General features: G+C 40.8%; 1 protein-coding gene and 1 long non-coding RNA gene across 3 annotated transcripts in view; one reads left to right on the top strand and one right to left on the bottom strand.

Annotated features, from left to right (window-relative positions):
• Positions 1–311: 311 nt before the first annotated feature.
• On the bottom strand, positions 312–18036 carry LOC133467984 (uncharacterized). Of its 2 annotated transcripts, none has more exons than XR_009785344.1 (5): positions 17870–18036; positions 16314–16342; positions 16177–16231; positions 10391–10608; positions 312–1005 (listed from the first exon to the last, which is right to left on the bottom strand). It is a non-coding gene; the product is annotated as an uncharacterized LOC133467984 (long non-coding RNA). The 2 variants fall into 2 exon arrangements; XR_009785345.1 differs by having other exon boundaries at positions 10391–10523.
• akap12b (A kinase (PRKA) anchor protein 12b) overlaps positions 1936–23224 on the top strand; it is a 35993-nt gene continuing 14704 nt past the window's right edge. Inside the window, exons 1-2 of the mRNA XM_061753265.1 lie at positions 1936–2131; positions 15997–16072. Coding sequence (XP_061609249.1) covers positions 2003–2131; positions 15997–16072 — 205 coding nt within the window. The 5' untranslated portion in view covers positions 1936–2002. The remainder of the gene's footprint in view (positions 2132–15996; positions 16073–23224) is intronic.

The raw sequence follows: 23224 nt of genomic DNA, 5'->3' as shown, positions 1-23224 counted from the left end.
TGCATTTGTGCAGTCTTTTTATTGTATTTATGTATTCGTCAAGTTTGTTTTACTGAAAAGGGATCATAAAATATAGGACAGGCATTATTAATTATTTTCATCATTAAGGAAAACAAAATTTACAAGGAGAGTATCAAACATAAAGTTTTTTCGGGATGCAAGCCGTTATCTTGCTTTTTTTTTTTTTGCTTTGACATGCGAGCACAAACGAGGTACGAGCGCTGTAAGGTGGCAGTGAACTCAATTCAACTCTCTTCACAATAATCAACAGTTTGTCAAATAGTGAACAATAAATCAAAAAGAGGCTTTAAGCTGTTTAATGCCACTCCCAGTTGAAGTTTGCTGTCAAACTAAACAAAAGACAGTTACACGTATTTTTAAAACAACAACTTTGCCTTAAGAACGGCCCGCTAACTTAATGCTAAAATACTGTATAATGGAAAATTCCATTGACATGCTAACAATTAGCATCGATCGTTGGGGTTTTAAATGATGGAGCATCACCTGTAGATGGATATTATAACAATACATGCATATATTCTTTATCGTCTACAAAAAAATGACTAATATTACTGCATCTTACTGAGTGACAGTAGTTGTGAAACTATTCATTTGTCTGAATGACTGAATTATACACACCAAAAGGAGCAGCACAATGAATTGAATTGCAGCATAAAGACCTTTATTAGTTGGAATGGCATTCCAATGATGTAGCAATGACCAAATGTCAGATTCAATTCTAACAAGACGTCAACATCATTCACGAACAATAAAGCAATAACAAAGTAAAAATAAAAAATACAAATTCAAAAAAGACACTAAAACAAGGGGAGTAAAGTGCAAAGGCAGCCAGTGGAGAGAGGTCAGAATAGGAGTCATGTGCTCCCTCTTTTGTGTTACATTTGAGAGGCAAGCAGCAGCATTTTTGAACCAACTGGAGACATTTGAGGAAGGACTGGCTGACTCCAAAGTCAAATCCAGCCAAGACGTGATCAAGGGAGCCAACTGTGAAGGGGGTAGACATAGACTGAGATCAGATTCTAAAAGTATGATAAGTGATAACATGAGCTAAAATATTGCGGTTTCACGGTATTGCAGTTACGGCTCTAAAATGTGTTATTTTGAAATGTTAGGGTAAATAACTTTTTTTCCCATTTCCCATTGTACTGTAGGTGCAGTACATAGATTAAAAAAAACATAAAAATTGAATTTTTCTACTTCTCCGCTTTGTGAAGTAACATCAGAGCGGAAACAAATTGATTTAAACTATCACATAGCTTAGCATTTCAGTCTGTTAGATGAATGCTAACGCTAATTAGCATCCGTGTTGCAGTGCCATTCCCCAAAAGCGGTGCAGCAACACGTAGAAAGACAACATAACAGTTCTCACAGTATTCTTTATCCTCTGCAAAGAACGACTTATACTGCCCCCAGGTGGTTAAGGTGGGCATATCAAAAAGGGTGCTATTTTGACAAGTACAAGTCAACAATTTTTGTTCTCTGGGGGGAGGCTGGAACAGATTAATGGCTTCTCCATTCATTTCAGTGGGAAAAGGTGATTTGAGATACAAGCGTTTTTAGTTGAATTAAACTCGTACTGGATCTCAAGGCACCACTGCAGTTTCCTATTGCCTCACATAGCAAATCGATGTGGTTTTTTTTGCACGTTATCGGATCGTGCCGGTGACCATATGTTGCCTGCGTGTGTCCTCCATCAGCAACTCAGTGATGCTGCAAGGCGTGGACCCTCGTGTGATTCTGGCAGGAGGAGGAAGAAGAGGGGGAAGACGAAGAGACCAAGGAGGAGGAGGGTGCTGTAAAAGAGTTGACGCTCTCGTCATCCCTCCAGGTCACACTTGACACGCCGCTGTTGTTACTCAGCGCACAGCTCGCACTTTTGCAGTCAGTTTTTTTGTTTTTGGGGGGGGAGGGCGGACACGGGGGGTGGGATACCGACTCGATCCCCGCAGGCAAGCCGGCACGCAAGCACCTTCGCTCGGCCATGGGAGCAGAGAGCTCAGTGCAGCGGGACATCGCCCAGAGCGGGGAGGATGGGGAGGATGCTTCAGCCTCAGCCGCTGCCGCGGCCGCCGGGGTGGGGATGCAGGGAGCCGGCGTCCTCGACGACAAGGTACACTTCACTCTCGATTCCTCTTCAAAATACGACTAACAATAATAATAACGTTTTGAATCTTTAAAATAAATTCTCTTCCTGTCAGTTCCCCTGCAGCTTTGCACATGCGCTCGAATTTTGACGCAGCTATTGTTTATATCTTTTGCTGAGTCATGCTTGAGAGTGACGACGTCCCGCAGTCACAAAACAGATTTAGAGCACAAGTCTATGACGCAGCACTAATCTACATTTCAAAAATAAATAAAATACAAAATGAAAAATCTTTTGAAAAAATACTCCAATGTACAGTTTGGAATATTTGCTTTCCTTATAATGGCGTTTTGGAGCCTTTGGCATGATTGAAATGCATTAATGTTGACGTCATGTTGCAGTACTGGTCTAAAAATATAAAGAAATCCATTATTTGATCAATTATTTAATTTGGTGTTAGTGCACAACGCATCATATCGACATACCTATTTCCCAGTTTTATACGTATATTTTTATTTCATTTGTGTGCTTGTGTATAGAAAATAATGGATATGTGCTGCCCCATCTGAAACTCAAACTAAAACTCACAGTAATTGAAATATACCCCCAAAATTTGAACTTTTTTTTTTGGGGGGGGGGGGGCTCATGTACAGAAAAGCATTACATATGCAGCCCTAATGGAAACCTAAAATATAACAAATATTAATTAAAAAGCTGAAATAAATGTATTCATTTTACACAGCCCAATATAGGAAAAGTATTAAGTAAAAAAAAAGTGTAGATTTTCATATTTAAATTTTTGTCCTTATAAAGTTAAATATGTAAAAAAAAAAAAAAAAAAAAAACTATATCCAAGATAATACAAATATTTTCTGTAAAAATAAAATATGCTAGTGTAGAAGAGCATTCGTATATGCTGCCCAAGCATAAACATAAAGTACAATTAAAAAAAATATGTAAAAATAGTATTTAGTGTTTACTTTGCTTTTGTGCAAGTGCATAGAAAACCAGCTCCAAGTAGAGTAAGTGTGAAGCTTTCACGTGTAATCAAGTAGGGCTTTATTTTTACTTCATGACTTCAGAATTGGATAGGGAAAAAAAACAAAACAAGCCATCAACAGTTAACCTGCAACCTCTCGGTTCTAAAGCGCCATGGGAAGGTTTGTTTTGAGCTCACTTTTAAATATTTCTCATTTGGCTCCGTATGAACTCTAACCGTCATAGCTCCGAGATGTGTTTCAGTGCAAGTCAACTAGTGTCTGACTCAACACTCGAACCCGAGTGTAAATTACTCAGCGTTGTGCGAAGGAATATTTGGGAAGTGGTCGCTAATGATGTGTGTGTTTGTACCACCTGCTCTTTTCATGCCGTATCTCATTTATTTTGATCGACTCGGCGTATTGACTTGTTTTTATGCCACTTGCTCTGCTCACGCCTCATTTTTTTTATTCTATTGACTTATTTTATGGGTGCTGGTGTGTCAAAAAGTCACACTCCTGTCTCCAGAGGTGGCAAAATTACTCACACGCTGTACTTAAGTAGAAGTACAGATACTTGCATGAAAATAGCAGTATCTTTTTTATGCTTACACATGGGGCCTTTCTGCGTCGCAACAACGAGGCGCTCTTAAGAGGCCACGCCGGCGTTAAGCCTCTGTCCACAAGGTTGGCTGTCAAGTCAGACTTAAAAAAATAAAATAAAAACACCAATCCTCGCTCTTTTGCCTTTCTCTGCATGACACGCATGCACTCATGGCCGACAACGAGGCGCTCTAATGCGACTTTTCAGTCTGCATGCTTTCAACAATTATCCTCAAACATGTATAAGGGGTTTTAAGCACAGTCAGAGTCGGGGAGTATTTGTACTTTGCTAATTGTAGCTACTGCCACTTGCTGTGTTCACACCACATATTGTCTTCTATTGACTTTTTTTTATGGGCAGCGGGTCAAAAGTCACTTTTGCGTCTCTCTCCTTGAAAGGTCAAATGACACAATGATGGATGTTGAGCCTTGAGCGGCGTTTCTACTCGCATGTTACTGCCGTTGTTTTGAATGGTAGCCTCCATGTTGTTGTTTTTTTTTTTTTCTGCGTTAAATTCTCCCCGCACCGTCGCACACGTTGAAGTCGGTGATTGAATTATCATGCTCGTCACAAGATATTTTTTTTTTTTTTTTTTTAAACTGAAGCTCATACTCTTTTAATTAACCTAATAGAGGACGTCGTCACATGCCTCCTTGTTGTACAAGCCTACCGCCAAACAATATTGTTGACAGTGACACTGATTAAAGCGCATGCAGACCTCCGCCAAGGCCAAAACTGTTAAGAAAAGCGCTTCAAGATGGACTGACGGTGGCGATTTTTGCATCTGCGAACACCTTCGATAATAAATGACAGTAACCATAGGTAACCATGGAAATGCGGTATTACCAGGATTGTATCGTAAACCGAGAAACCCTTTGTATGATTGTAATATACACGGTGGGGCAAAAGGTGTGAATATACACTTTTTAAGATCACTTTTTTAGGGATTGAAGGAAATGAATGACCGAAACATCGATGGTATCAAAGGAAGTAAGGAGGGAGCGTCTCCACACACACACAAACCCGCGACTGGACTTGAAACCCTAACACTGACCTTGAAAACCTAATTTGACACCTTAATCCTTGTTTAAAACTCCAACCCTGCCTTGAAAACATGATTTGAAACGCTAACTTCAAACCCTAATCCAGACTAGAAACTCCATTTTGAAACCCTAACACTGTTTTGAAATCATGATTTGAAACCTTGACTACAAAAGTACAAAGCTTTACTTCAAACCTAACCGTTGCTTCGACGCCCTATTTTGGAACCCGGACCCTTGGTTGGTACTACGTCATCCTCTGGGAAGAGTTGATTAAAATGGATGCTGATGGGAATTAATGTGTTGCTGTGTGTCCCAGTATTCTGGAAAGCTTTGATGAATGTTGCAAATTTGAAAGTACATTTTGAACATTTCCAAAATTAAACTGTTTAATAAATGTAATTATAAGAATTGGAAGAAATATGTGCTATTTCTGGCCCACCCTGTATGTACTAAGGATGTCACTTTTTCACTTCCGATCCGATACTGATATTGCAGCATTGAGTTTTGGACAATACCGATATCAGTCTGATCTGATTTCAGCATTACTCATGCATAATTTACTTATTTTGTAGTATGGAATGTTGGAAAAGGCTTGATCAAGTGCCATGACTCAAACAGAGAACAATAATCAGCAACTACATATGAGGAAAAACTGACTCCAGAAACATTCCAGTGAATTTATGGTGGCTGGATGAAGGATGCATCACATGACAATAATTTGAGAGCGAAAGATAAATGTGCGTCTCACATCCAGTCAATAAATATCTTCCGCACTTGGATGGAGGAATTTAAGCAATGCTCGCCATCCTCGTAACTCATAACAAGTACACTTTGGATTATGGCAGTACTGTACTCAAATATAGCACATTATCAAATGCTGTCCATATGATGTGACAACGAGGCACTCTAAAGGGCCACACTAGCACGCAGCCCTTGTCCAACACGCTGGATGTTAAGTAAGACTTTAAAAAACAAAAAACAAAAACGCGCACTCACGGTTGACAACGAGGCGCTCTAAAGAGCGTGCTATCTGAAGGGAAGATATATATATCTATATATATATATATATAGATATATATATCACAGTTATAACCATGTCACTGAGGGCAATATAAACTTCATGCTTTGCCATATTGTCTTGTGTAGTGTTGTACGGTACATGAGAAGAGCGCATGCAGATGTACACTTGTGCTGCAGGGAGTGGTTAATTAGAGGATATCAGCTGCTAAGGGTGGAGAACGTGTCAAGAGAGAGCGAAGCAAAATTTAACCACAAACAAACGAGGTACCGGACAACTCAAAGTCAGCATCCAAGCCTCTTATGAAAGTACAGTAGTAGGTTTTCTTTAGTTTTTGTTGTTGTTGTTGTCTTTTTGCCCCAGAACCTAAAACGGTACACTTCCTTGACCTTCTGATGAATTACGAACCAACACAAATATATTTTGTTCTGACTTTGTACTTGAGATTATAATCTATGTAAAGACTCTTGTCACTTTCTCTCGGGCGTAGGTGTTTGCTGTGAAAGATACATCTAACGCAATCTGATCATTTTGAATAGTGGGTCATATTAAAGTCAATATGAGACGCAATAGAACAGCACACAACTGTGCCACGTTCATTGTTTGGAGCGTTTCTCTATCCATCTTTATTTAATAACACGGTGAACATTTAAATAAAATGCATAATACTCAACAGAGGTGCTGATTGTCAAATGTAGTAAAGTGTGCAGGTCGCTATAAGTCCGTTTTGCTAATTGAAGTGTGTGTAACAAGTTTTGCTCTGGCCAACCAATCAGAGGATGGAAAAATGCTGACGTCATCGGGCTTCTCTGGGCCTGTTTGGACAAATTGGATATCTGATTGGTTGCAGAAATATTGCCATGTGTGTTAGGGTTCGTCACGGAGCAGTTGTTTGAAGGTTTATATTCACTGCTAATTCCCCTTTGACCTTCTATGGTGTTTCGCATTATATGTTACCATTAAGGCTTTTGTTGAACAAAATTGTTTGGTTGAACATTTTGGTGTTTAAATATACAATGTTTAGTTTTCGTTTGTTTTATGTGTTAGCGAGACATTCAAATTTCCTAGAAGAAAATTAACTTTGAGTTACCACGCAATGGATGCGTTGACTTTCATTGTTTCACAAACTTTAAGTCGAACAGTAATGAGCGCAGTAATTTCATTGTGTTTTACTCCTCTTCCTTATCACTTCCTGCCTGCTCGTAATTGGCCGATAACGTCGCGAAACCAAATTACGCTCCTGCGTAAGCCGACCAGTGCAGTAAAAAAGCGACCGTACAGTACGATCGGCATGTCAGGTGATTATGTAACGTAATGTACGGCAAAAAAAAAGCCCGCTACGTTCCTGTATAATGAGCGGCGGCTGATCAGAAGCTACCATGGCTCTTATTATGCTCTTTAGCAAGGAGGGGGGGTGGGTGAGTTGGGGTCAAACAGAGGAACCATTGAGGATGGGCTGGGACAGGGGACAAGCCCACCCGGGGGCCCCCTGTGTGCACAGGCCCAAAACAAGAGGAAGGAACCAGCCGGGGGGGGGGGGGGGGGGGGGGGGGGGATTAGTGTTTTGGGTGGGCGAGGGGACAGGGGGAGAGATAGAATAAAGAGGGCGTCACGTAGGAGAGGCACATGAATCACACCGTTGTTCTCGTGGGCCAGTGAAAATGGGGAATGGGGGGGGGGGGGGGGGGTGGTGTTGAAAGTGAGTGAAAGTGAAGGAACAAGTACAAGCTAAGCTAAGCTTCTTCCTACTTGAAACTAGTGGCGGTTACTGTACTTAAGGACCAGGTAAAGTGAATTCAGAGATTTCTTTCTTCATAATGGATGTGTTTTGAAGATAATTGTTCAAAAATGTTCATTCAAAATCATGCAAATTTTCCTACATTTCAGTTTCCTAATTTGTATTATTTTTATTTTATTTTATTTTTGCTGTGGCTAAAACTGCACTGAGTGTCACCCCTCCCCCACTATGTAAGAACTTGAGCGCCTTCATTCGCATCAGCGGTTATTCGGTGCAATTGTAACATGCGGTTAGCTAGCTAGCTTGCGCTGCCTATGCCCTGAAATCGCATCTTTTATTCAGATAGTCAACGCAACTTTATAGAGCAATTTAAAACAATCACAGCTACGCACAAAGTGCTGTACATAATATATATATATATATATATATATATATATATATTAAAAAATAAACATTGGGCAAATTAAAACAATAGATTAATAGCAACATTAAAAACAATAAAACATTAAAACAGTGCAGAGTCTCATGCTGAGTTTAAAGCCAAAGAATAAAAATGGGTTAAAATGTCTCCGCTCCAGTGGCTGCTTCAGAGCGCCTCGTTGTCGGCTGCGAGTGCACGCACGTCACTGAGACAAGCTGGAATAGCGAGGGGAAACAAATAATTTAAAAGTCTGACATGACAGTACGTTCTACTTCCATGGAAAGTCTTTTTAATGTTTATTCTATATCCTTTATATTCAGTTTAAGTGTAAGACAATTCAGCACGTAGAACTAGTAGAATGACTAGGATGCACTAGTAGAACGACTGTGTCGTGCATTTAATGTTTTTGTCCCACTACTGCCTTCCACGACACTTGCAGGACAACTTCGGCCTACTAGTTGGACACCTGCAGTACATGTTACTAGTGAGGCGAAAGTACTGGTCAAAAGTATTTGGGCGTATGGTCGTTATTTTTATGGGGTTTCACAGTATTTAATGTCATGCCCTCAAAATTTCTGCCGTTTGTTGAGCATCGGCAGAACAGCAAAACACAAGAGCCAATATCTGCAGCTCTACTGTTGTCCTCTACCACGTCTTGATCCACTGACAAACCAGAGTTCATCTTGTATCCAAGCATTCCCCTTTAATGAGCCGGCATGACGACCAAATTGGCATAAAAACGGCATTAAAAAATAAACCGCGGTCTGATTTCATTCCATTAAGCTATTTGGACTGAGTCTGTTTCCCAGATCATTAGTCACAAAACTGTCTATCCAATTAAGTCTCTAATTAAGTATCAAAAGTAGATGTTGACAAGATTCACAAACAAATTTAAAAAAAGAAGCTGCAAGGAGATTCACGTTTTTTTGTGATTTAGTCTGAGCATATTTGGGTTCGATGTTTTGGGGCTTTTTAAAGACTTAGTTAAGATGCTTTAATATTAGTAAGATTTTTTTTCGTAGTGCATAGAGAATATAAGCATGTGAGTATTGTTATATTACCTGTCCACATTTGTAGCTCAAATCTATCTGGATCTCATGGCACCAGTGTATTGATCGAATAACATGATAAAAACATAAACAGTGGAAATAAAATACGTTATACTCTCTAGAGATGCTGATGAGTGTGCAGGTCAATACGGACGTGTTTTGCTCGTTAGCACTACTCATTCTTAAGGCCTTGGGCAGGCACGGCAACACAAAGAGGCTGAAATGTGATTGGACGGAAAGAAAATTCACATACACATAATATATAGCAAAAAAAAAAACACAAAATGATGTTTGGAATACATGAAACAAATAATACAATGGTTTTTCGAATTGCATGGTGTGATGACGGACTGGATCAAATGCTCTGGCGGGCCGATTATTGTGTCCACGGGCCGTAGATTGCCCGCCACCCGCACGGGGCATTAAAGTTGTCACCTAGATGCCACCAACACGTGTGCGCAAACTGTAGCAAGGAGTCGCAAATTGGATATAACTCGTGATGCGTGTGTGTGTGTATGTGTTACGATAATAGCATAACTGACGAGTGGCTGCACTCAGATGGTTATCGCGCGGTTATTAATAAACCCAGGAAGGAATTTAATTACTCAACTATATCAGTGGACCGCAATAAGTTGTTCAATTAAAAATTTCTCCAAATACTTTTTTTCATCTATCTATGCCACGACGTACAGTGACAGACATCTTCCGGTGGAACTATTCATTTTAGAAGGTGCAATTAACCTGTGTGCCCGTGAAAGTGACGTCGGACGCCGCTCAGACCCGATCGATCACTGTGACGCTGAGACTTTATCGCGTCAGCAGTATGATTTGATGCTGCCTTTCCTGAACACGGAAGGATTTCAGTCAGTTTCCACTCTTGCTCGGAGCTTGTCGTCAGTCTAGCTTGGAGCAACCCCCTTACATGATGGCTTTCTGACAAACAGCAAAAAACGTTTTATAGTTCCTTAGCACCAAGACGCCACATGATGGACAAAGCGCTGCCTTTGTCAAAAAGAAGCTCCTCAACTCACTTAAACATAGCTCCTTGCCACCAAGGCGCCACAACATGGCGGCAAGGCGCTACGCTTGTCTAAATGAGGCTCCTCAACTCACTTAAACATAGCTCCTTGGCACCAAGATGCCACAGGATGGTGGCAAAGCGCTATCTTGGTCTAAATAAAGCACCTCAACTCACCGTGTGGGCCAGCACTACTGATTCTGAATTGACACGGCGAACACACAGAGGCTGAAATCTGATTGCACAAAAAAAAATAAAGAATAACTAACTGGACTGGGAGCAGTGGAGCCACGAGAAACGCAAGGAAATGAACAGAATAGACTTGAAAATAAACAGATACAATCTCATGAACAAATACTCAAAAAAAATGTATATATATTTTTTTAAACCCTTCGGATGTTTTAAAAAAGAAACTTACATGGTGCACTCCATTCCCTCTCAGCTTGCTTCTCTTTTTATGCACATCCATATTTCATCAGTTATGGTCCTGATGCAGCAGTTAAGAGCTTGACCAAGCGCGGTGGATGGTGATGCGTGGGGTGTGTCTGCGTCTGTTGGGAGTTGAGCCATTTCAAGGACAACGGGTGAGTCATTGCTTTGGTGCAGCTGCTTCGTGGTGGGCGTGGCCTCGCTAATCTGTCAACATGGAAATGTCTGAGGTGTGCACTAGGAGCCGACATCACATCGCTGCAGAGATGGCAAGAGCACTCACACGCTGTACTTAAACGAGAGTACAGATTCTTGTGTAAACACACACCAAAAATAGACGGGTTAAAGTAGAAGCAATGTAAAGTTATAACTCCTATGCTTAAGTAAAAAAGTACAGACGTTGAATGCACTTATTGTTCGTACAAAGCAAAAAAAAAATAATAATCTACTGAATGACATCTTGTATCTGGACTTCTACTTCAGTACAGATTGTGAGTCCTTTTGCCTACATTTCTTCCTGGCAAGAAAACAAACTTTTTTTTCTTTTTTTTTTTCTTTCTCATGCTTTGAATCGTGTTACAATCGCTTCAACTCCAATAGCGCCTTGCAGCATGTGGAAAAGACTCGAAGCAGACAAGCCTCCGGTTCATTCATTTTGAACGTCAGCCAGCAGAGATGCTCTCGATATAGTGAAAAAATAATCAGATACGCAAAGTCGCCAGATGTCTGTTCACAAATCACGGCCAAATGTGTCCATCTGTATATTCTTATGCCACTATTCCATGCATAATTTTAACACTTGTTGATTGAAAGTGCACATAATGTCCCCTGGGATTGCAGTTTCAATCTCCAGATGGTCAGAAAATGTACATATTGATATGATACCTACATATAAAATTTTTTTTTTTAATGCAATGTTTTTATTGCATTAGTAATAGGTAGGTAGATAATTTAGTCATTTGTATTATTAAATTGGTTGACATTCAATCTCTCTCTTACAAGGTGTGTTGTTTTATAAATACTATGATTTTATTGTCATTAAAAAATATATTTCACACTTTGCACACTTTAAATAAAAAAAAAAAAAACAATTGAAATTAAAATAATTGACTATTCAAAACTGTACTGACATATGTCCGCGCGAAAAAATTCTGTTCTAACACTATCAGTGTAGTAGGACAATAATCCCGGAGTCCTTTGTGGCCTAAAGGCATCCAAAACAAAGTGCAATGAGAAGCGTGTTTTCAATCTTTCCCCAATCATGTGTGGCCTCTCATGTGTTCAAGGATACTTGGAGGTCAACAAATGGGTGCGTATTTGTTATTTCAACCCAATTGGAGAAGCAGCCCACAGCCCCCCTGGGGTGAAACACTGGCCAAGCGGTCCCGATTAGCACGGTGTCCTGAGGGGGTTGTCTTTCCTGCGACCCGGCTGTTGTTGTTTGCTGTTCAAGTGCGGCGCACATAAAAGGCAAGCCGGTGATGAAAAGCAGACAAGCGCTGGGTGGTACGGAGGCTTTGGGTTAAAGGGTTGAGCGCCACTGATGTAGGTCGAGCACCAGCGTGACAGGTGTTTGCTCTTTTTTGCTTTGCGTCTCTTTTCTGTTCACTGCGCTCCGAGCTCACCGGCGGTGCATTTGGTGCCTCATCGAGAACAATACAATTTAGGGTGTAAATGTTGGTCTAGGGGAGGCTAGCAGAGCGCAGAGAGCGAGCCGTTCCTTTGATTCATTCCGTTGAGTGTCCTCCTCCTCAACTTTAGCACGATGACCGCACTAAACGCAATGTTTCCGTGCTTGGGCAAACTACGTTGTAGATCCAATCAAACAATATATTTAATGTCATCTTACAAAGCGTGAAATAGGATTAGTTAAGCAAACTGTGATGTGATTTCCGCCGTTTTGAGTTAAATGATAAATGGTATGACTAGATGAAAGCGATAAAGTGGGAATCAGAAACATTTTAGTGGCGTGTTTTTTTTCTCCACCCCAGATGACAAAGGGGCTTTTTTTGTTTTTTTGTCTGCTATTTTGAAAGTACTTCAAATGTAATCCTGACCAAGCGAACCGATACTTTTTAACATTACATTTCAGCAAAATCCTCTGAGAATCAGGGAAGCTTTCATTTTGAATTACTTATGCACTACTCACAAAAAGTTAGGGACATTAGCTTTCACTTGAAATTCCAGCATGAACATAAAATGCGCTGTAATCATTCAGGTTTACCTTCATTTGACCTTCTCTAAAATGTCTAACAGTTAAAAAAAATGTTCAGTACTTTTTGCACAACTTGCTGTTCTCCCACTAGGCGCTGGAGAACAAAATCCACACCCGGTGTTTCTGAGCGTTGCAGCTGAGAATTAATGACTCGTGGAAAGAGTGAGAGTGCTCTTAAGGTTCTTGTCAGGCTTTCATCTTCGCTATGTACGCGGGTCAGAGATAATAGATCGCGGTAATAGATTGGAGGGTGGCAGGGGTGAGTAAACATGAGGGAGGATGGGGGGGGGGGGGGGCAGTGAGTGCGTGGACCAAACCAACCCGTTAGCTTGAACTAGTTTGGCTGCAAACTTTAATACATTTCCGTCCTAAACTACACAGGTTGTCTTATCACCTCAAAATACAAACCAAAAAAAGTTTTTAAAAGTATCGCAAGGTGTTTAGCCATGCTAACAAACATGCTATTCTTATTTTCTACTCCGATACAGTGCTTAATTTTATAAAAAGTGAAAATATGAATACCGAACAGGCCTAGCACGTAGCTAAGCAACAATAGCAAGTACGTTTGCGCTAAGCTGTAAAATCTTATCTTCTTAAAAATGTTTCGATGTGACTTTGGATTGGCCTCCAGCCAATCACAGTAGACACCCACATTTTTTCATATTGAGAGACAGGAGCATTTAACAGCTGGCCTCTTGGTTTCCAATAGTGTTCCCCACTTCATTGTTTGCTTTCGGGGATATAGAGCTCCTCTGCCGGCCTTTGCGGAGTGATTTCGGAGACAGACGGTCGTCAACCGCTGCTGCAGCCAAGAAGTAAATTATGCCCGGCGCAATCAAACGCAAACAAATGGAAGCAGTGACTGAAAAGTATTACGATGGAGCAGATCATTGTCTCGTGGAAACAATGGGAGTGTGTCGTGGCTATTTTCCGACACTGTCCACCTCTTCAGTTGATGCTTTTGGCTGGAAGCATTCATCAGTTGTATTTTTTCCAAAATAAAGGTTGTATTTCTTTTTTTTAAAAAAGCACCAACATTAAATGAATAATTTACAGTAGTATTTCTTGAAGAAAACGGTCCAATATAAGCTTCAAGTATTATTTTTTCAATCAGAAAAAGTGGCATATTTCAGTTGGAAAATGTTGTACTATCAGAAAAAAATACAGTGGCAATCTTACAGGATGAAAGTTGTATTTTTTTTTCAAAATAAGTCACATTAGTTCAAGAAAAGTCTGTAGAAAGATGGTAAGCAGTAACGTTACAAGAAAAAAGTACAATTTGAAGGGGGGAAAATCGATGTATTACAAGAATACAGTTGTCATATTACGAGATGAAATACCTCTATAAGACAAATTTTGTGCAGGAGAAAAAGGCAGTAACACTATAAGAATAAATTAGTATTTTTCCAAGAAAAACATCTAAACTTTGAGAATAAAGTCATTTTTCAGCAAAAAAAAGTAATTTTTAAAAAGTTGCATTATTATGAGACAAAAGTTGTATTTCTCACAAATAAAACTTTTTTTTTTTTTTTTTAAGATTATGAGAATAAAGTAGTATTTCTCCAAGGAAATAGTTGAAATATTTTGAGAATAAAGTTTTTTTAATTTGAATAACATTATTTAAAATAAATTTTTTATTTATTTTAAATTTTTCAACAACAACAAAAATCCTATATTTTGTGAGGGAGTCGTAGTAATGCAAAAAATAGTTGTAATAGTATAAGACAAAAGTTGCATGTTTTCAAAATTAAAAGTCATAACATTTCAAGAAATGTGTAAAAAGAAAAATAGACCCATCCTGTTTTCCTCTTGGTGGTTTTCTCAAAGCCGATGTTAAAGGTCTAAGTCTGTCTTTCGGTTTTTGTGGTGCACCACGTTGGCCATGGAGACAGGAGAAAAATGCTCAAGTGGCCGCCTAACCTCCACATTTTCTGCCCGACAAAAGAATTCAGCGTCAAGTTTTTGGCTCGGTTCACTTTTAGGTCACAAACGTGATCAACACAAACAGGATTTTCCTGATGATAAAAGAAACATTCTTTGACTGGTTTGTCAGCAGGATTACGTACAAACAAATTTACTAATTTTCAAAATTTTATGTGTGATGCAGGTATTACTACTCGAGTCATTGACTGTTATAATGTTGGTAAGTATATATACAGTATTAGGGTCATGATGGTGGTCCACATCCTTGCCTCAAAGACATGCCTTTGGGCCAATGGGGGTCAGAGGAGCGACCATTTGGATGAGGTGGGCTGACAAAAGAGAGCGGTCAGGTGTTGCGGGGAATCTTTGGAATGTTGGCGAATGGGGGGTGAGGAATCCCGGGAATGAAAGTCATGGGGTGGACGAGGGCAGGAAGGGATCGCCGCAGTGCCGCAGGGCCAAAGGTCCACCGGCTGGATCACGTAGGAGATCTGATCGGACCTGCTCAGGGCTGGAAAAGGGCCGAAATTGCGAGGGTAGGGCTGCAAAATTCCAGGAATTGTCAAAGTTGGAAACTTTCCAAGGGAATTCATGGGAATATAACAGGAATTTAAAAAAATGCATCTTGAGTCTCTGAAAAGTTCGACTTTTTTCCTCATATTATTACTTTATTCCTTAATATTAAAACTTCATATTCGTGAAATTACCACTCCCTATTAACTGTACGTCTTTTTTACGTAATTTTATCATCAGCCATGGAGGTTGAAAAAAAATATAGTAGTAAAAAGTACAGATCTTTTGTTTTCAAATAAAGGGAGTAAAACTAACTAATATAATATAAAAACATATGGTCCTGGTATCGAGGCTTGTGGCACACCACCAGTATCATATCTATCAGCAGGGTGTTCTCGGTTTACATATTGCTCTATTTTTCAAGTGGCATTTTACATTCACATGCTGTATGTTGCGTCACATCAGATTCCTACAATTTCCCAGTGAAGTGGGGGAACGTCTACTTATCCTGAACATTGAGCAGCATTCCAATTATTTTTATTTCCCCACAATTAAATGTCGTAAATATTCCGACTTCCCAGTCATCTGGAATGGATTATTAGAGGAGGAATCACAACTGTCAGCATCTTCTTCAAATATAGCTCTCAAATATTTGCACCTGTCAAAAAAACTGTTGTTTTTGGACTGGGGAGCTGTTCGTATGCGCATATATATGTATACAGTACTGTTTGTTTTGGAGCTTCCTAATGGGGCTGGATGAAACCACTGCATTCCGTGGCTGATTTTTTACACTCATTACAAACAAACGCAATTTTATGAAGGAAGTCATCTTTCGGGTTTGTACCATTTAGTCTCATGCCAAGCTAAGGTGACCAGTTCCAGGGTAGCTTCCAAATGGAAGTGCTGTCTCATTAATAGTGCAATATGGCTTCCTGTTCTTTCAGCCCCTGCAGAAGAATGGACAGATCTCCAGCCTGACCAGTCTTAGTGGCTACTCGGAGGACAACACGCTGGCAGAAGGTGGGCGAGTGTGTGCGTGCGTGCATGCACGTGTGTGTGAGTGTGTGAGCGCGCCAACACTTTTTGTTGCAGCTGTATGGAATGTGTGTGCTTCAAACACCCACCATTTTCCCACTGAAAGGGTTCAACAGCCACACTTTTCCCCGGTGAAATCCAACTCTGTGAGGACATTGAAGTGGGTGTTTGTCTTTAAAAAGTTTGGGAAGGACAAAATTAGTAGCGTGAAAGAAGCTCAACTTACACGTTCCTTGTATGAGACAGCCAAAATGTCTGCACACACACACAAAAGCCACAAATAAAGGTTGTACAAAGATAAGAGCATACACACACACATTGGACAGGAGACATGAGCTGGTGAGTAATGTGTGCAATTTATTATGATTGCGCGGCTCCATCCTCAACCTGCGGCGCTACATCCCCGCAGCTGCACGTGTTTATTATTTTTGCCATTGCTATTGTGTCAAGCTCTATCTGGGAGGGCCGCAGGGGTGTGTATACACCCTCCCTAAATATTTAGCAGGCCGTGACCTGGACCCTGGCGCAAAGCAAGCCTGCGCGCTTCATAATACGCCGCGGCCCAAGGGAAAAGGGGTAACTCAACACGACTTAAAACGATGAGAAATGTCACATACCGCTCTTTCTAATAAGCACTTTAATTAGCTTTTTCATTCAGCAGCGCTGCGCATTTATAGAGTAACCCGACACCCTCTTTTCACGTGCAGCTTCACAATGGATGAGGTGATGACGCCGCTAGTTAATTGAAGAGAGTCATCGACTTGTTGGACTGTCACTTAAATGGTTCCCAAAGACAACTGGGTGTGTTAGCTGGTCATCATCCATATTTCTTCTGAGAACGCTTTGTTTTTTTGGCAATCTCCTTTGCATTCAAATCAAGTTTTATGTCACTTCAAGGAACAGCACATTATACCTTCAAACTGCTTCAAAATTCTATAATAATAACAAGGAAAATACAATGAAGCCGCTCAGATGAATCTTGACTTTGATCTTATTGACATTTCATAGGTAATAATAATAAAAAGTAATAGAAAATAGTGAACGCTGCTATATCACTCTTGATTTTGTAGATTTTTACCAGTTCCAGGTGGGTTTGGAATGTATTCCCTGCGATAAACAGGGGTTCACCGTATGGGCTGTAGAGATTCCATTCCATGAGGAAAAAGTGTTTCCATGGTAACCCCAGATCACATACTGAAGTGGACCAGCCTGCCAGGACACCTCTCATGTCGCTAAAGCATGACTGTTGTTATTTACCCCAATAACTGTCTCAAATGGTGATTACATTTTTCCAAATTCAACATGTTCAATCTTCTGTAAAGTTCAGATGACATTTACAAATGTCAATATTACGCCGAAGACCTCTGTTCCCCCCCTCTCGTTTCCTGACACGTGTGAATAATCATAACTTTAATCAATCCAAGTACCCGAGCCCAAACACACCACGACACATTTGGCAGGACTGTAACGCGTGGCCAGCTGTAATCCACGCATGAAAACGTTCCTGTCGTTATTAACGTGAACTGTCATCACGTGTTATGCAGTTAGTGTAGTAAAGAGCAGACACTCTGTAGGCTACTGAAGTAGAAGTACAGATATTTGTGTAAAAAAATGTAATAATACTTTGGCTAAAGTAGAAGTACTCAATTCCTGTGCTTAAAAACTAAAAGTTACTACTTACAGACAGACGTATATCGCGGCACTCGCTAAGCTAACGTAGCACTGAACATAGCATAGCACACTAATTTAGCACATAACAGGTAGCTACGACACAAACTCAACTTTGTCAACTTTATAGTCGTTCGTGCTCTCGCGAAATGGCAGCAGCCTGGGAGAAGTTGTGTCTTGGGTAATACGCGAAATAGTGCTCGCGCCGCAACTTCAATAACTGCGTCACTCTCAGTATCTTAACTTACGCTCTCCAACTGCTCTCTCTCTTTCCCGCTCGCTCTAACGTGACGTCCTTCAGGCTACGGAGGACCCACGAAAATTGCTCCCCCAACATTCGCCTGATTAAAAAAAAAACATAAAGGAGAGTATTTTGTATTCAGTAAAAGAAATTAATCATTCTTTGTTGTTATTTGTTTTGCCCCACAGTATCCACAAATGTGTGTGGAATTTACCTGTCCTATGTATGTGCGTCGCTGGGATATCAAAATAAACACTCAAGCAGCTTTCCATACGTGCATGATTTAAGGGAGACAAACCAATGATCGTATTATAAAGCTTCAAAGCTGTGACAAGAAGGATCAGGGAGTGAAAGGAAAGAGAGATGTCGACACAATGGGAGCTGGAGTGAAAGGTATCCCGGCACTCCTTGCGCCCTCAGTGTGGAGGCTGATAAACTGTCACCGTGGGAGACAGGAAGTGCAATCTGCCTGATAACAGCCAAACACAACAAAACGACAAGGCTGCACATCAAACGGACAAAAAAATAAATAAATAAACAATAATAGACACATCAGTGCGTGTTGTTTTTTACGGTCCCCTGAATACATCACGTATGGAATTTAAAATGCTTTGTTTCTTCCTCGTTATTATTCTTAGGCCTACGAAACTGGCATTTTGAGGACGTTCCCATATTCCAAAACTTTGGTAGGCATGTCTATCATGAGTGGACCCACAAAAAAGTCTGAAGAAGTCATGCCTGAAAAGATTCAGCAAGTCCGCCATTTTGGTTCAAAGCGGCCATTTTAGAGCAAGGTTGGTCATTTTGAGGGATGCCTCAAAATGAACTTGTCCAAGAGATTTTGTCCGATTGCTACCAAATTATGACCACACGTACTAGACCTATAGGAAATGCTAAATTGCGATTTTTGTATTGTTTTTCTCATTGGGTGTGGGTGGAGCATGGTAAAAAAAAAAAGCTTAAGGACTCGCCATAAATGGCGAAACTTTAAAAATGAATGAAAATTCAGCCCCTTAAAGCTAGCTTCACTTAGAAACATGAAATTTGGTATACTAATCTATCATGAGTAACCCTAAAGAAAAAGTATGTGAAGCCATGCTCGAAAAGACACAGGGAGTCTGCCATTTTGGTTTGAAGCAGCCATTTTAGGGCCAATTTGACCATTTGCAGAGGTCCTTCAAAACCATCTATGTCCTCAAGATTTTTTTCTGGATTGCTACCAAATTTGAACCAAGTATACTAGACGTATGGATGATGCTAAATTGTGGAAATGTTTTACTTTTGGTGTGTGGGCGGAGCATATATAACTCGATATTTTGATAACTCCGCTCCACAAGGTCACAGCTTGACCAAATGTCTTCAGAGCGCCGTTTTTTTTTTCTTTTCTTCAAAACTCTCTATACTCATATCAAATCCACCATCCGAAAGCAAACAGCAGGTTTATGTGCGTAATGGGAAACAATTTTACTCATTATTGATGGAATTTAATTAAACCGTTATTTCAAATGTTATCAAAGTACGAGTGTAGTCAACCTCACGCTAGGTCACGATGCCTCTGCACTGCTATGGAGAAAATCCAAAGCAAAACAAATGGGAGCCTTTGTTGCCATTTTTATGGTTAATTTTGAAAGTCCTAGTTGCGTGTAGCTGCATTGGAGAAAAGCAGGAAGTTGGTCTATCGCAGCTTTGAATGTTCAACCAAAAGTGTTTCCAGGGAAACAAAAGCCAACCAAGCGGTACGATTTAGTTCGGTTTCCTAACTGTACCATTCGGAAAATCCTGACCAAAGCAGAAGCAGGCTGGCGATATCTCCCTCAGCTTCTTAAGTACAATAAAATCTCAGTGGTGCGAAATTTAACTCAAATGTTGTCTAACTATTTGATTATATATTACAATGTATCATGAAAGTAAGAGTTTTCTGTTGGCCAATCAACAGTGTTTAGCTTCAACAAGTGAATCTTCCTTTCAACAGCGACTGAAACCCCAATGAATGACCGCTGAAAAGTGCCAGATCAGATATTATATTCATTGGAACTCTTCACAGAATTTGAATTTGAATCAGAATCACCTTTAATGGCCAAGTAAGTTAAAACACACAAATTGGTCCCCAGTAATTGGACTCACTCTAGTACTTTCTCAAAAAAGACTACTGTATAACAAAAGTGTCCCAAATGTCAAGTCTATAAAGACTGAGCTAGTGCTAAATAATTCTAAATATAATAAGAATATAATTTACATCTTGTTCTGTAATAATTGATGTTTGCATTTTGGTCAAGTCGGGCAAGTCTGATTTTGTCCCAATTCTGAACTCCACAATCAACAACTTCGAGTGCGACTCCGTGAGACTTTTCCAAGTCGGAGTTCTGAAACGTCCGCTTTAGTGGAATGCAGCATTAAACACGGAGCTGATGGTTTGATAGGTTTACAAGTTTATAGACAAACGCGCATGTAATGAATAATAGAAGAGGAGACATTTTTGATGGAGAGCAATGGGATGCTTCTTGGCAGCGAGGGGTGTGACTGCAGCCTGATGAAATCATGTGTGCAGAGTGAGTCCAAAGAATGACGCTGTTGATGTAATGCATTGGCCCCAGTCTTCAATGTCCCTCCCTGATGGCTTGCAGGCTGCACAAGAGGACAGATGTTGATTTATTTTTTTTGTTGGGGGGGGGGGGGGGGGGGGGGGGGGGGTGCTGACTCTGTGGTTTTTGGGAAGATGTGCCGACGGTGAAGTCAATCTGCAGGACTGCTGGACATCATTTATCAGTAATATGGTCTGTAACTGTTTAAATACAAGCTGAGCCAACTTATGTTTCCTGCTTAATTTGAGGCAAAAAAAAAACAAAACAAATCCTATTTGGTAGAGATGTTTACGCAACAAGCTAGTCACAACAACAATTTTTGCTGCATTTTTGACGTTTTACAGAAAGGAATTGTCAATATGACTCCTAACCCTAAACCCCTAATCCCAACCACTATCGCTACCCAAATCCTAGCCAAACCATAAACGCTCACCTTGATCCCTGGACTCTACCCAAACCCGAACTCCAACCCCAAATACCAGAAATCCTAACCTTAAACCCAAATCCCCTAACCCTACCCTAAACTCTAAATGCAATACCATGGCCCAAATTCTGTCCAAAACACCAACCCCGACACTAAACCCCTCCTCCCCTAACCCTAGAACCCTTCCAGATCATCACTGATAAGCACGGTATGACTGTTTGATCGTCAAGTTATCGGAACTAAAGACATCATCCAACTGTATGGCCGTGAATCTGTTCCTTGGTTGACTTCTTTAGACTCGGCCCTGAGTTTACGAGAGTGTTGTGTTCATCATCCTAAAATATGCAACCTCTCCCTTCAATTAAGCTGTGTGCAGTGTCTGCCAATGCAGCTTTACGCTGGAAACGTCACCCTAACGCAAACCAGTCGCGGTTCTGCCTGTATTGCTTTCACATTCCAAGTGGCGGTGCTCATTGCACTCCGCACCGGGTCTTTTGCTTGCACAACACTCGCTTTGGATATTTTTTCAGATTATTTTCCGAGAAAAGATCACAGAGGAAAGTGTTGGCGAGTTCATTTTAGAGTGGAGTGCTTGAAAGCCCCCCCCAGCCAGTCCCACGGGATCCATCATTATTCCATCCGTCTCGGCAGCATGTTTTATTTAGTCGTTCGTTATGAAGAGGGTGCTCGAGGGATGCCCATCAGGGGAAGACGACATATAGTGAACATCAATTAGGAAGCCGTCATTTATCTCTGGCTGCCCAACGGATTGGACAAGATGGCTTTTTGTCTTCTTGCCAGTTTCCACAGTGGCCAGGAAGGAAAACATCAGATTTCTCCTCGAGCGACGATGTATCTGAAACTTGCTCGCATCCCAAATTTCAGCTCGCAACACAAAGCAAAGAATCGACCAAGCGACGGCTCGTCGGGACACTCGTAAGTCGCTGTCCATTCCACTGGACTCGGTCAGTAATTCCGATAGTGTTTTACAAATAAATTACACTTCACAGCTGCTTGGCAGCCAAATGTTTAGTAAATGATTCTGACCTGTAGCGTCCATACAGGAGAGGAGTGTTACTAATGACGGCACACACCGATTTAGTCATTCCAGTGGTGGGCTGGAACTTCAGTGGGGATTTACCTTACTTAATCCACATCGTAATACTATCATGTTGTAATTATAGAAACTCAACTCTCCTCAACTCATCTTTATTGTTACGCTGTTGTAAAAATGCGGCTGGTGACGGCGCAAAACAACAAGCACCGATACTCTCCGGCAAAGAATGTCACAGCCAAAAACGCCGAAAACACGATTGGGCTCCCGAAGTTCTCGTCGGGCTTCCACTCGCCCTCCCCGGGGCTCGCTCGTATCTGCGGGCGCTGCTCTCTCATCTTTCCCGGCATCAGGGAACCTAATCTCCTCCGCCTCAACCCCGAACCTCCCCCAGGCACAAGGAGACTGGAGAGAATGGATCAGGAATGTGGCCCACCCCTCCTTCTCCTTCTATAGTAGACCCCCACTCCTCAAGCCCTACAATGCATTCGTCTCATCGCATTTAGGAGGCTTCTCTATGAATCTCCCATCGTGGGAATTTGTTGGCATTTCTATACATATTAGATGCACGCATGTCGCATTTATTGACGTTAGGATCAAGCAAGTCCTAACGGATTGGGTCAGGCTGTAACGAAGAAGTGGAATGAGATTAAGGCATGAAATAGAGCTGATGTAGCAGCTCACATTAACCCATATTAACCCGTTCCCCTGTATATACTTGGGGTTAAACGGCTTGTTTTATGCCGGAGGGTATGGGGGGGGTCTGATTGCACAAAATAGGCTAAGTCCTGTTTGAATGTTGACATAGTCAGAGGAAAAGTTTCAGTGAAACCTCGAAAATATGACCAAATATGCCAGTAGTCAAGACAGGTGGCATTCTTTGTTTTAAGAAAAAGAAAATATGAAAGAACAATCAAATACATGGAAATATTTCACACAAAGTGCCTCTATGATGGATTTAGGGTTCGGTTAGTGTAGCGATGACTGTATGTTCACGGGTGAAGTTTAGTGTTAGGTGTTTTAAAGTCACATTAACCCAACAAAACTCAAATGAAGTGCATACAAACTGTTTTATTTCGCAAATTCCAGCGAAAATCCAATGAAATGGAAATTCAAGGTGAGAAGGACTCCTCGGGGGTCTGGTCTACCCACTTTTTTTCGAAAGCTA

Source organism: Phyllopteryx taeniolatus, chromosome 18 (genome assembly GCF_024500385.1).
Source record: "Phyllopteryx taeniolatus isolate TA_2022b chromosome 18, UOR_Ptae_1.2, whole genome shotgun sequence".
Taxonomy (NCBI): domain Eukaryota; kingdom Metazoa; phylum Chordata; class Actinopteri; order Syngnathiformes; family Syngnathidae; genus Phyllopteryx; species Phyllopteryx taeniolatus.
The sequence above is the reverse complement of the archived record's forward strand: the minus strand, read 5'-3'. Positions and strand labels throughout refer to the sequence as shown.